This window comes from Terrapene carolina, unplaced genomic scaffold (genome assembly GCF_002925995.2).
Source record: "Terrapene carolina triunguis isolate 2854851 unplaced genomic scaffold, T_m_triunguis-2.0 Scaffold242, whole genome shotgun sequence".
Classification (NCBI taxonomy): domain Eukaryota; kingdom Metazoa; phylum Chordata; order Testudines; family Emydidae; genus Terrapene; species Terrapene triunguis.
Genome location: NW_020664593.1, coordinates 7,681,704 through 7,695,911, shown reverse-complemented (window position 1 = coordinate 7,695,911; position 14,208 = coordinate 7,681,704). Strand labels below are relative to the sequence as shown.

Sequence of the window (14,208 nt, the reverse complement as noted above, 5' to 3'; positions counted from 1 at the left end):
GATTTAATGGAGAACTAGGCAGGAGATCATACACTCTGACTACATTTTAGGTTTAGTCTACACTTAAAAGTTACATAGGCATAGCTACATTGGTAAGGGGTGTGAAAAAACTATACCCTGATGGACATAGCTAGGCCAACAAAAAAAAACCCACGTAGATGCAGCTATACTGATAGAAGAGGGCTTGTGTTGACATAGTTACTGGCATTTGAGGAGGTGGTATTCCTACACTGTCAGGAAAACCCCCTCTGTTGGTATTGGTTGCATTCTGCCTACGCAGCTATGCCGGCATAGCTCGGAGACATAGCTATGTCATCATAAGCTCTGCAGTGCAGACATACCCACAGAACTGAGCTGTTTGCAAATGAACAGGTTTGGCAGAAGTCTTTCATGCTGAACGGGTTTAAGGATCGATGCAGGATTTGCCCCATTGCCATACCAGTGCTGCTTAAAACCATATGAAGCTGCAGTGCCCTACAGGTACCTCTACCAGAGTTCCAGCCTCAGCACCAAGAAGCAGCACACTCTGGGAGAGTTTAGAAGGCAACTGATGCATTGTGGGATAGCAGTGGAAGGACTAGTTGAACTATTTAAGCTAGCCCACCTCCATGCTGACATTAAACCGATTCAGACTGAAGCGATTCTTAAGCCTACTTTCTAGGGGTTACAATCACTTCTTGAAATGGTAAATATTTCTAGTGCAAACAATGCTTTACTGTCCTCAAGACCACCAAGAAAATATTCTTAAATCAACCAGGCATCTAATATACCTTTGAATAAGACGGAGGGGGAATTTAGATTGCATAGCTCTATATAGTAATAAGAAAGCTTTTTCCATGTTCAGTTTTTAAAGTCCCTGAGACTGGGGATCAGGGTGGAATTAAACAGCTCAGGAGGTGGAGTAGAGTGGGTAGGGAGGGGAAGGAAGGAGTGATTCATTAGCCCAAACAAATCCAAGTACAGAAAAATACAGAGTACAATCAGGGTGTTCTCAAACGAAGGTGCCACTTGCATTCTGCCAGTAACTACATTACTGGGTTATTTTCTTTACCATGCACAGAGAGGTTGGATCACAGGTCATGATCTGAGTGGAGCTGCTTCAGAGAGGATAGACTGTAATCTAGTGTCACTAACGAAGGTTGGGTGTGCTGTCTGATATAGGCCTTATAGCCTCTTCTTAGCACACCTGAATGGCAGTGTGTCAGATGATATAAGGAAGGCCCTGGCATTACTGGCCATGCCTGGGTAGTGGCAAGATAACAGGTGTTATGAGATGCAAAGCCATCTGAGAAAAGAGGCGTACTTTAAAAAAAAAAAAAAAAAAAAGAGTTAAGGGCATGACAACATGCAACGTAACCCATACTAATCTCCCCAAACGGTGTCACAGAGAAGAGCAGCTGGGACTTTGTCCCTTGTGGAGATGAAAGCCAAGGTATCTCCAGTGAAAGATTTCCTGCAGTGACAATTGATAAATGTATCCCCTCTATATAGCAAGTCATAGATACTTATCCCCACTCTAGGTAAATGAAGCACAATTTCCTGACAAGTCCAATTCAGGTAGTTCCCATCACATTACCATGGGTTAACTTCACAAGCCAAGATGCCAGGTGATATACTGTAGAGCAGGCTTAACACCCCCGGGCAAGAGAGATATCAATAAAATGGTAGGGAAGATGAAGGTGGTAATGGAATTAGAACCTAGGTCCCAAAAATTCCCAGGTGGAAGCTTTGCCATCCAAGCTAAAGGAATAGCTCCATTAGTTCCAACTGATAGACAATGACTATTAGACTCTCCATAACTGGATAGCAAGGATGCTTTGGCTTTACAATCCACTAGCCTGAAGAATAAAGAGGAAAATGGTTCTGCTGGGGAACTGTGGTTACTTTCTCTCCACCTATGTGACACTTTCTGGGGTATCCAGGATTCTGAGGCCCCTCGCTAGCACATGCCGTTAGCATGAGAAGACCTTGTCTGTGCTGGTCCTCAACTCCCCTGGCCACGGCCAACACAAACACTCCCCACTAGGCCTTGCAGGCCCTGCTGTCTCTCTACAGGTAAGAGATAGACACTCCAACCCCCAAGCTCTCTGAGGGTCTTTCTGGACCATCTAGAAACTGTTCCACAGATACACTGCTTCCGAAGAAGCAGAACCACCCATCTTACCAGTTTCACCTCAAAATCACTACTCTGTTTAACTAACCACCACTTAGATGCTGCCCACAACCCAGCTTTCAGGATCTATGAATCCTACACATCTACTTCATCCAATGCACTAAATGCCCCAACAACTACTAGGTGGCTGAAACCAGCTAATCACTATGCTCTCAAATGAACTGTCACAGGAAAATGATAAAGACAAAAAGCACCCAATCACCTGTGGGGGAACACTATTGAAAGTGATCACTCTATAGCTGACCTCTCAGTCCTCATCCTCAAAGGAAACCTACACAATACCTTCAAAAGACAAGCGTGGGAGCCTAAATTCATTATTCTGCTAGACACTAAAGTTCATGGACTGAACAGAGATACTGGATATATGGATTACTACAACAATCTGTTACCCCCTAACCCACTCTTTTTGTCCTAGGACTGTAAAGGTGTTAACGGGCCACTCTACCTTGAATGGTGACAGGTTTCAGAGTGGTAGCCATCTTAGTCTGTATCAGCAAAAACAATGAGGAGTCCTTGTGGCACCTTAGAGACTAACAAATTTATTTGGGCATAAGCTTTCATGGGCTAAAACCCTCTTCATCAGATGCCTTGAATGGTACTTAGAATATGTGCTAACAGCTGATGCTAAACATCTGTTCCACCTTACCTTTAGCTGTGACACTCTGAGGACCTTTCCCAGACCTCCACTTGGCTTGAAAGCTTGTCTCTCTCATCAACAGAAGTTGGTCCAATAAAAGATATTACTTCACTCACTTTGTCTCTCAGCACTTAGATATGTTTATAGTGAAAACAAGTATATGTTTATTTAACAAAGTACCGAGATTCAAGTGATAGCAAGTAGTAATATTGTTAACAAATAACTAGATATAAAATATATTCATAAAACATGCATTCTATAACCTAAACGTACTTTACTAGATACCTTCATGTTTTATAGAGCAATGCTCACCCGAAGTCCTTCCAGCATTTTCCAGCCAGGCTTGGCTGTGCTTTTCCACTCATGAGACAAATCACACTGCCAGCTTGCCTCCTCAGTGAAAGATCCAGCGGATACCTCTGCACTCCCAGATATATGCCAGCAATCCACTGTCTTTATTCAAACAGGATTCCTTCTGTTTGTTTTTTCCTATATGCTCCTTTCTTGTAGATTTTGCAGTCTCTTGGTTAGCCTGTGGCTCAGTATTCAAGTAGGGATACACTGTGGAGTATACAATATGCCATACCCAAATGGCCAGACAGGCAGATAAGTGTTTGTTACTCCCAACCCAAAAGGAACCTGTTTGAAGCATATCACCTCTTGGTGACCTGCCTTTAGGAACATAATTTCTAGTATAGATGCATAACGTCTCAAATATTATCCTTACATACGTTTCATGATTAGGTTGACCAGAAAGCTACTGGATCTTAGTAGAAACTTTACATGCCACCCTTTGGTGAACTACGGTCTGCATACCTGACCCAGGGGATCCCTGTAAAACCCTAGGCATCCCCCAAATGCTTTCTGCCAGTTGGCATTAAGAGGTCCCTGGGTCACAAACTACTCATTCAGAATCCATCTCTGTGCCACCCTGAAAGCAATGAAATGAATTGGGAGCTGATGACATCCCAAGGAATGACATTTCAGTTTTCATTACTAGAGTACCGCCAAGAATTAAAGCTGATTTGCATTGATATTTGCCATCTGAATTATTAAAGGATTCTTTTCCTCTTGCTTCAAATGATACAGGCAACAGCAAGTCACAATTTAGCAATCTCGTGGGTGAGGAAAGGGAGCTTCCTACAGGCAGATTCTGGGCTTGGAAACTTGTAGCTGATGTGAGAAAAAGGTCTGATTTTTCTCCACACCAAGGATGGGAGGGGGAGGGAAGGCAAGGAATAAAATGTTTTTATGAAGAATTTTTCTTCCCACATGCACCCATCTATCTTTCTATGCATGGTAGTTCTAGAGAGTCCATCCCCACGGAATCCAAGCATCACGAGAAGCGTCCCTTTCTACCACTGCATGAGCAGTGGTCCATCTTTTCCTATCACTTGTTTTCTTTTCTTCCACTTTCCAGCTGGCAAGAAATAATTCCAGTACTAACTTAGGTGATTAGACAAAAAGTGTGCAATGAATAAACTGAATGAAAGAAAGCCGAGAGAAATAAGCCAGCCACATCTTTCGGTTAGTATACAAAACAAAGGTAATTCTGTCCCCTGAGATTTTTTAAAATCTCTATCTGTCCATTACCCCTCATACATAGGCATGATAACTAGGGAATGAATTCCTTTTGCTCTGCAATCATGTGTTACACCATCCAGCCATGTTCTACAGCACTCATTTCGATTGGCCCACTAATTATCTTCTCCGCTAGGACTGCGTCTAATATTCCAAACCTATTGGCCTCAGATGGCCCCCCATTTAGAAAGAAAAAATAATAATAAATAATAATAATAATAAAAAAAAAAGAACCTGCCAGAGAAATATGGATAAAGTGAAAGGAGAGAATGAAACATTCACTGGTCTGAGTGGTTTATACCTAGGGACAGTATTAAGGACTGACTTACCATTGATAGAAACAGGAGCATTACCCCACTGGAGAGCTGCCTTTCCAGTGATTATCCAAAACCGATTTCTAGGTCTGGCATATTGTGAGATACAAGATCCTAAAATTAGGACACTTTGGTTCCTAGGAAAACTAATTTAGATTATTTTTTGAAATTTCTGTATGTGCTAATACTAACATTTCTGTCACCAGGAGGCCTGCATGCTGATATGCATCAGGCAGCCTGGTGACCCAGCCATGACCATGTGAAAAATAGATCAGGACTTTTCAACCAGTGGGTCAGCTACAATCATCTGAGAAAGCAGCAAACCCCCACCATTGCTAGGGACCTGGGGGAACCCAGGCAGCGAAGAAAGCAGCAACTGGTTCTCTTGCCCTCTACTGCCTGGGATTCACCCCTGGTCTGCCCAGAGGCTGTTCCTAGGTCTCACCTTCTGCATGGTGCACTCCTGCGGGAAATGAACATCATCATTCCAAAGTGTTGTGGAACTGGCCTGGAAGCAGCCCTTGCACGACCCCAGAGTTGAACACTGTGTGCATGGAGAGGAGGGAAGAAGGGAGACTCCCCCACTCCACTGACCACCCACCCAGAAGCTCAGCTCAGAACCCTCAAAAGCCGGAAGCAAGGCCACCATCCAGCCACTATCACTGCACCAGACCCCTACACCAGCCTCAGTATCCCACCCTCCTGCAGGCCCAGCATGGCCCCCATCTCCCACCTAGCATCCAAAGCCATGCCAGGTTTCTTGCCAGGACCCTAACCTACCTCACAGTCCTTGTTATAGAAAGAAACATGGGATAGTCATCCAGGGTTGATAACAGATGTGATGTGGTTCGGTCACAGAGACCCCCTTGGGACTGTCACCCGATGTGCTGAATTTACCTCTGAGCCAGTTTTCCCTGCCAGCTTGGGACTCCAGAACCCTGCCTTCTTGAACCAGACACGCAAGCCTGCTGCAACACAGACCCAGGTCTGGTCTATGCCCCCAAAGCTGTAGATTTTAAACCAAAAACTGATCAGTAGGTCACCTATCTCCAGCACTCAGAAACCCAGTTCCCAATGGGATCCAAACCCCAAATAAATCCATTTTTACTCTGTATAAAGCTTATACAGGGTAAACTCATAAATTTTCCGCCCTCTATAACATGGCTAGAGAGATATGCACAGCTGTTTTCTCCCCCAGGTATTAATCACTTCCTCTGGGTTCAATAATAAACAAAAGTGATTTTATTAAATATAAAAAAAGTCAGATTTAAGTGATTTCAAGTAATAACGGACAGAACAAAGTAAATTACCAAGCAAAATAAAACAAAACACTCAAGTCTAAACCTAATACATTAAGAAACTGATTACAGATTAAATCTCACCCTCAGAGATGTTCCAATAAGCTTCTTTCACAGACTAGACTCCTTCCTAGTCTGGGCCCAATCCTTTCCCCGGTTCAGTCCTTGTTAATTCCAGCAGGCATCTTAGATGAAAAGCAGGGGCTCTCTCATGACTGGGACCCCCTTTGTCCAGCTCCACCCCCTTTTATAGCTTTGGCACAAGGTGGGAATCCTTTTGTCTCTTTGGTCCCCACCCCTCCTTCTAAATGGAAAAGCACCAAGTTTAAGATGGATTCCAGTATCCTGTGACATGGTCACATGTCACTGTAAGACCTCATTCTTCATTATCCACATTACTTACAGAGGAAGGCTTGCAGGTAAATAAACCCATTCACAACAAATTGTCCTAGTCAATGGGAGTCATCAAGATCCTAAGCCATCATTAATGGCCCACACTTTGCATAATTACAATACGAGCTCAGAGTTATACTTCATATTCCTAGTTTCAGATACAAGAATGATACATTCATACAAATAGGATGACCACACTCAGTAGATTATAAGCTTTGTAATGATATCTTACAAGAGACCTTTTGCAGAAAGCATATTCCAGTTACCTTATATTCACACTCATAAGCATATTTCCATAAAACATTATGGAGTGCAATGTCACAACGGTTTTTTTGTAGGTCCAATTATACAAGGCTCAGAGGAAGAGAAACACACATACCCTAAACCATTTTGGAAACCACTTAAAGTTATGTGTCATATCATGGTGATTTAAGACCAGATGCCCTTTGATCTAGCACAACTAGAACCAAATGCATTGTACTCTTGGGAGATTCCCAGATCCTTTCTGGTGGAACAAGACACCTGTTTCTAAGTGGGATAGGTCTGGAATATAATTAATTGACAACCCTAAATCTATTAAAGATAAATTATGTTTGCATTGAAGCCTAGGTTCCTCAATACAAACAGGGCCTTATTGTGCTAGGTGCTGTACAAAACATATACATTAAAGATGAACCCTCGCCCTGAAGAAATTACAATTTAACTATAAGACAACAGAAGGATATTAATAGGAGATCACACACAAAACCCCACACACCCAATGAGACAATACTGGTCAGTGTGACAAGCAGTGGTTTCAGCAGACCAATCATTGCTGAGGTTTTTTGTAGGTATTATGGCAGAGGAAAGGTTTAAAGGAGGGATCTGAAGGAGGGCAAAGGAGGTGGCTTTGCAGACGGTTTACAGGTAGCTCCTTCCATGCAGAGGGGGCAGCATGGGAGAAAGCATGAAGCTGCCCGCTGGAAAATTTAACAAATGGGCCATGAATACTGGCACCTTTGGGAGAATGGAGGCAGGCGTCAACATCTGGACAGCACATAAGAGAATAGGTAGGAGGGGGGATAGATCATGAATGATCTCAAAGGTGAAGAAAAACCTGCGTGTTTAAAGTGGTTGAGAAGTGGGAGCCAGTAGAGGGACACCAAGAGGGGTGAGGTGACAAGCAATGAGCCAGGAAAACAATCTCTGCGGCTGTGCTCTGAATGGATAGAGGTGCGGCAAGATGGGATTGGTCTCGGCTGTAGAGGAAGAAGTTGCCCTAGTTGAGACAGGTGATGAGGGCCTGGATGAGAGTCCAGGCAACAGGGACTGCCCTTCCTGCATCTCAGAATGATGCAATTCCACATTCGTTTAAAAAAAAAAAAAAAAAAAAAAATAGATGTGTGTGGGGGGGTCCTTTTCCTGGCTAGCCTTGGTGTTGTTCTAATGGCCACTCCTTGAAAGCCCCAAAACTGGCTTGGAATATTAGAAGTAATCCCAATGTGGATCAATCAGTGGGCAAAGTACGGGTGAGGCAGGCAAAGGGGCATGCCATGTGCAGTTTATTGTATGGCTCTGCAATTGATCACATGCATATAGCAACTATCCCTCTACAGTCTCTTTATCAAAAATGACTATTACTGTAGGATCTGAACATTGACATAGGTGGCATCTCTCAAATCTCGAACTCTTGTATTAAATCTTCATGGAAACTAATATCCATGTATTAACTGAAACAATGCTACAAAACGCTCGGTGCATGACAAGGAAATGTCTCCCACTTGAATACAAAGAGAAAGAATTAGAGGTGAGGACTGAAATTCTGATACTGTAAGGAGATCAAAGGTTCAATAAGAAATGCATCTTATAGCAAAATTGCCCCTGGGGAGTAAGCGGATTGTAAATACACAAATTAAAGAAAAGAAAAGAAAAAAAAAAACAGGTCATTTTCCTACACACCTCAGTAGCACATGCACACTCAATATTGACAGTAACAGAAGAGAAGAACCAGGCAATTGATGACACCATAAAGAAATCACACTCCCCCCCCGCCCCTCTGTTCTCACCGCCGTCTCTTCCTGGCAGTGGGGTTTTTTTTTTTTTTTTGTTTGTTTGTTTTTTTTCCCCTTTTTCTCTCTCCCTCTCTCCCTCCTTCCATTTCTGCTAGAGATGGGCCAAAACCACAAAATAAAGGTCTGGATTTCAGCTATCCCAAAGCTGTTTAGAGTGGGAGTATTTTGATTTGGCCCATGGGGGCAAGACAGGAAATGTGGAGTAGAACCTAAACTCCCCCAAATTTGGAGGGGGGAGAAGGGGTTTGGATGCAGCATTTGGATTGAGTCCCATCTCTAATTCCCTCGAGTTCTCTCTCTCCATCTCTTTTTCCTCCTTCCCTGACTCTCTCCCTCTCTGGTTGCTGACTAGCACAATGATTAGTTTCACAGTCTCTTGCACTTGAAGAAAGTTTCTGCTCTAGCAGCTTGGAGCCTTCCTCAGTAAACAAACATTACAATACCTTGTTGTAAATCCCATATTCAGTGCCCGATCCTGGGAGTTTTCCCCATTGACTTGAATGGAACCAGGAGCTAGCTATAAATGAGAGCAGGGGAGGAGAACATCTCCCCTCAAAGAAAAGCATTGGGAGGGGCGAAGAAGAGGCACATGTGTCCTGTTCTCTTCCCTCTGATAAATCTTCAAGGGATGAATAGTTAGGAGACTCCCTGCTTCGCTAGCTGTCTTCCCCAGGGGGTCAGTGGGGCTAATGACAGGAATGTTTGCTCTCCAAGGCTGCCAATTGCTGCAATAGCAAAGGAGTAATTAATAATGGAACAGAGCTGGCTGATTTCTTGCTTGCTCTGTGCCCTACTGGGTCCTCCTCTTCTGCCATCCCATCCTTTAATGGGGTGCAGCTACTGTCTACAAAGGCTGAAAGTAGCATGTGATGACTCATGTCACCACATGCCTCCTCTTTGATGCAAAAGGATTGGAAGCCAATTTGGTGGTTTTCAAAGGATCCTACTGGACTTATTATTAGATGGGTAAGATCTTCCCCCTCCCTCTCTGCAATTAGTGGATGTGGTCCCTTTGCCCCTGCAGTGTGCCTTGCTGGCACCAGAAATTACAGCAGCTAGATGAAGACAACAGATAAGATGCAAACAGAGGGTCAAGCATATACAGCTCCTAGTGGACACCGTTTAAAAGGTTCCCTGAGACAAACTGATTATTATGTCCTGTACAGCCTAATGTACAAAATACCCTCCATGCATTTAAAGGGTTCCTTGGCATTGTTCATCACATGGACTTACCCCTCTTTGTAGCTGCCAGACTCACTATTGAAACTGCCTCTGGTCACCAGCACAGTGTATGCAGAAGAGCTATGCTGCGTGACTTACCTGTCGGGGTGAGGTGTCTCCAGGTGATGACAGGCTCGGGGCGTCCATTTGCCATGCACACCAGGGTCACGTTGCTGCCCTCATTCACAGTGACATCCGAGGAGATATTGGAGATCTTTGGTGGAACTGTGAAGACAAAAGAATGATGGAGCAGGTTACCCAGAGTTCCGAGGCCCCATGAGCCTGACTCACCCAGAGTCAGCCCCACTGAATCCGCCCACAGACAGCACTAATTACTACTACTACTACTACTACTACTATTTGTTAAACTCCCCACAGCCCAACACAGAGGAAGTTATAGTCTTGGCCTCAAGAAGCTTGCAGTCTAAATAGAGAAGCAAAACAATTCAGGCACAAAATGCTCTAGATGACCCAGAGGATGTTTCTACCTGACAACAGAGGCCCGACCTGAGCGACCACTTTGAGGTACTGACAAAAAAAACCCAGCTGCTTACTGGAGGTGAGGCCTCCATTGACGCTGGAGCAGAATTGTGCTCAGTAAGTTTACGGATATTTATTATGGAGTTACTGTAAGGTAGGAAATTGCTCAAGAAGGAAAGTCTCTGGCTCTCCGGCCTTTTAATTTTTACTTGGTATGTGCATGCCAGCATTTCTCACTTACAGAAGGTGTGTGATCACTTGGGGGCTTCCTGGAGTTGGTGTGTTTAAAGAAGGGATTTGAAGGAAAGAAGGGTTGGCTCCTTGGAGCACCAGAGAGAGGAGAGAGGTCCAGGGGTAGGCAATGACATGGAAGGATACAGGGAATGGTAGTGTAGGAGGCTTGGGCAGAGAGAAGAAGGAAGTGGAATGGAGATATAGGGAAGGCCAGAGGAAAGCCAGAAAGTACTGAGAAGAGCCAAGCTGGGCCAGATGCCCTTAAGAAGCAGTTTGCTTTAACTAAGGCTATTGTCTTACACAATTCCTTCAATGACAAGGGGATAAATTCAGTGGTGATGTAAATAGTGTTGTTGGGGAGTTAAACAGCAGGTGTAAGCCATAAAGCAGCATAGCTTGCATGGCTGTGGCATTCAGCAAGTATGCCAAATGAGCGCAATTTTTACACACTGGGTGGATGGAAGGGAGATATAGAATTGGAAGAGTAACCAGCAAAAAAAACAAGGGAGTAAGGGAAGATGGCTGGGGAGGGGAATGTTTAATAATGCACCCTCCTGTTAGCTGCTTTCTGACTACTCAGCTATAAGAATGATCTCCCGGGGATATCACTGCTCCAAATATCTTCCTATGGCAATCACATTGTGTTGCAGTGCACTGCAAGCTTCAAGCATCCTGATCACAGGCTATTATCATGCTGCTGTTGCTTTATGTTCGGTAAGGGATGGGTACTCACAGAACTTGCATGACTGAATTGGGGAAACCAGTGTAAGTAGGTGCCACAAGTGTCACAGTGCTCCAAACTCATTTCCACATTCAAAACAGCCCAGCTGGGTCCTTCAACAGTTCTGATTGCCCATCTAGCTGGCTTCTGCAGAGCCAGGCCTAGAGGCACTGTGCAAACTTCCTAACTCACACTGGGCACAGGCCAAGACTATGTATTAGCTATTATTACATCTCCTGAGCACAGACAAGGTATCCTGCTGAACAAGGCACTGTTTTGTTGGCAATGTAAGCAATTGCTCACCAGAGGTTGAGCTTGCAACTTGCCATACCTGGTTTCATTTGTGACCTAAGTGGCCAGATTTTAACCCAGTACAAATAACTAGCTCCTCCAGTTCTTAACTATCTAAAGCAAACTCTGTTGTGGAGTGTTGCAGCTGGTGATAATATTTCTGTTGCAGGTTTCATCCAGAAAGAGCCCAATAGGCTTCACAACCAATATTCACCCAATCTGGAATGAAGGGCAGCACATAGGGCAATGCACTACACTGTGGGGAGAAGGAGAAAGAGGAAATTTTGGCTAAGGACACTGGAATAAACACTTGTCTCTCAAAAAGTGCCATGGGATCTTTAATATCCAGAAGAGTGTACAAGACTTTCCGTTGAGGGTCCTTAAAATCCTCCATAGAGGTAGCATTTTGTCTATTGTGGGAATTCCAAGGGTTGAGCTGACTTCACTAGGATTTGAACTTGTGACCTGAAAGTTAGGCCACTAGGTCTTCCTCTAAGGCAGTACAGATTGTTCCAGTCGCCTGTCTCACATCCATGCTTCATGCTCAGGGGATGCAGGGGAGCTCACTAAAAAGACTATTCTTCCCTCCCTTCTCATTCTCAGCTTTAGAGTGTGTGTGTGTAGTGGGGAAATGAAACAAGATCATTTTCTGCTTTGCTTACCACAGAGTAAACAGACAGATGCTCCCTTCCCCTGGCTGAGTTGGTTGACGGCCCTTTGGAGGCAGAGATGCCCACACAAATTGCCTGGGAGGAAGAAAGGCTGCCCACCTGCTCCACCACATTCTTAGGAATGTCCTTAACATCCATGATTGTCCAAAATTACCACTGTCTTCTCTCTCTAGGCCCCAAACTCCTGGCCAGTGTTTCAGAGTCAAGATGAAAAGTGAAGAGAGCACAGAGGACTTCCTTCTGCACAGGGCTGCTGTGTGTACAACTCCCAGTAGAGCTTAGCTGGGTGACTGGGCAACAAAATGGCAGATGAAATTCAATGTTGATAAGTGCAAAGTAATGTACATTGGAAAACAGAATCCCAACTGTACATAAAAATGATAGGGTCTAAATTAGCTTTTACCACTCCTGAAGGATCTTGGAGTCGTGAATAGCTTTCTGAAAACATCCGATCAATGTGCAACAGCAGTCAAGAAAACCAACAGAATATTAGGAAAGGAATAGATAATAAGACTGAAAATATCATAATGCCGCTATATAAATCCATGATATGTCCACATCTTGAATACTGTGTGCAGTTCTGGTCGCCCCATCTCAAAAAAGATACATTGTAATTGGAAAAGATTCAGAAAAGGGCAACAAAAGTGATTAGAGATACGGAACAGCTTCCATATGAGGTGAGATTAAAAAGACAGACTTTTCAGCTTGGAAAATGGGGGTTGGATATGATAGAGGTCTATAAAATCTTGACTAGTGTGGAGAAAGTGAATAAAGAAATGTTATTGACTCCTTCACATAACACAAGAAGTAGGGGTCACCCAATGAAATTAATAGGCAGCTGGTTTAAAACAAACAAAAGGAAGTACTTCTTCACACAACGCACAGCTAACCTGTGGAACTCATTGCCAGAGGAAGCTGTGAAGGCCAAAACTATAACAGGTTCAAAAAAAAGAACTAGTCAAGTTCATGGAGGATAGCCATTGATGGCTCTGTCAGCCAGGATGGGCAGTGACGCAACACAATGCTCCAAGTGTCCCTAGCCTCTGTTTGCCAGAAGCTGGGAGTGGACAATAGGATGGATCACTCAATGATTGCCTGTTCTGTTCATTCCCTGTGACCACCTGGCATTGGCCACTGTCAGCAGACAAGATACTGGGCAAGATGGATCATTGGTCTGACCCAGTCTGGCCATTCTTATGTTCTTAGTTTACCAACATCCCTCCTTTATAGCACGTTCCTCAAGTGCCCTGAGTTCAGTGTACTTGGTCCTGGAGCGGGGAAGGGGCCAAATGCAATTCTTTGCAGTGACCCCTCTGGCTGGCTCAAGACAGATATTGGATTTCAAAGGGATCTGGGCACAGCCTCCCTCTCCTGAAAAGATTGCTAGATATGATGGGAGGCCTTTCAGAACATGAAGGAGTAAATAGGAAAAATGGGTAGGACTGAAATTTGGGGGCTAGAAGAAAGTCTCAGACAGCCCCCCCGAGAGGTAACAAGAGAACCTTTAGCAGAAGTGGGAATTAAAGTCACATATGTGCCGTATGTTTTTAGTGCCTGCCCCGCCCCATCAGGAAAGAGCCACACATAAGACAAGTGAAAAATCTGCTCTGGACTGACCCAAAATTGGAACAACAGGTGAGGTGGCAGGACAGCACTGAGGCACTGGCAAAGCTGTTCAAGGGAAGCCAGAGTGGAATCGCAGGGGGTATTAAAAGCCAATATTGACATTCAACAGTAGAGCTGCAATGAGGAAATATGCTTTGTGCTGCCTTGCTTTTGCCAGACCTGTCAATCGTCTCAGTTTCCTGAGCGCCAAATAAACCCAGGAAATAAAATAGGTCCGATTCACCAGGCAACCTCAATGCCCATGAGGGAGAAAAGGTGACCAGATGGTCACATCTGGCCTGCCACTTCTCATATGAGAAAAAAGGGGCACCCGATGCTGAAAGCCAGTTGGGAATTTAATGGCTAGTTCCTTCCAGCTGCCATCTCAGCCTAGGGGAAGGGATGGCGGAAAAAATTCACAGCAAGTATAGAGTTTAAAACGTGGTTTAGATTCACATGTTCAGAATCCAAAGCTGTCTAGTGTTAAAAGCTATTGGATGCTTGTGGACAGGCTGATATTACACAAATAGAAGTTGGA

The 14,208-nt window shown here is 44.2% G+C and overlaps 1 protein-coding gene across 2 annotated transcripts in view; it reads right to left on the bottom strand.

The window, feature by feature from the left end:
• The window catches only part of LSAMP (limbic system associated membrane protein), a 413,410-nt gene that overhangs the window by 138,100 nt on the left and 261,102 nt on the right, over window positions 1-14,208 (bottom strand). For both annotated transcript variants that reach the window (XM_024204213.3, XM_024204214.3), the window contains exon 3: window positions 9,768-9,893. In XM_024204213.3, the coding sequence (XP_024059981.1) occupies window positions 9,768-9,893 (126 nt within the window). The remainder of the gene's footprint in view (window positions 1-9,767; window positions 9,894-14,208) is intronic.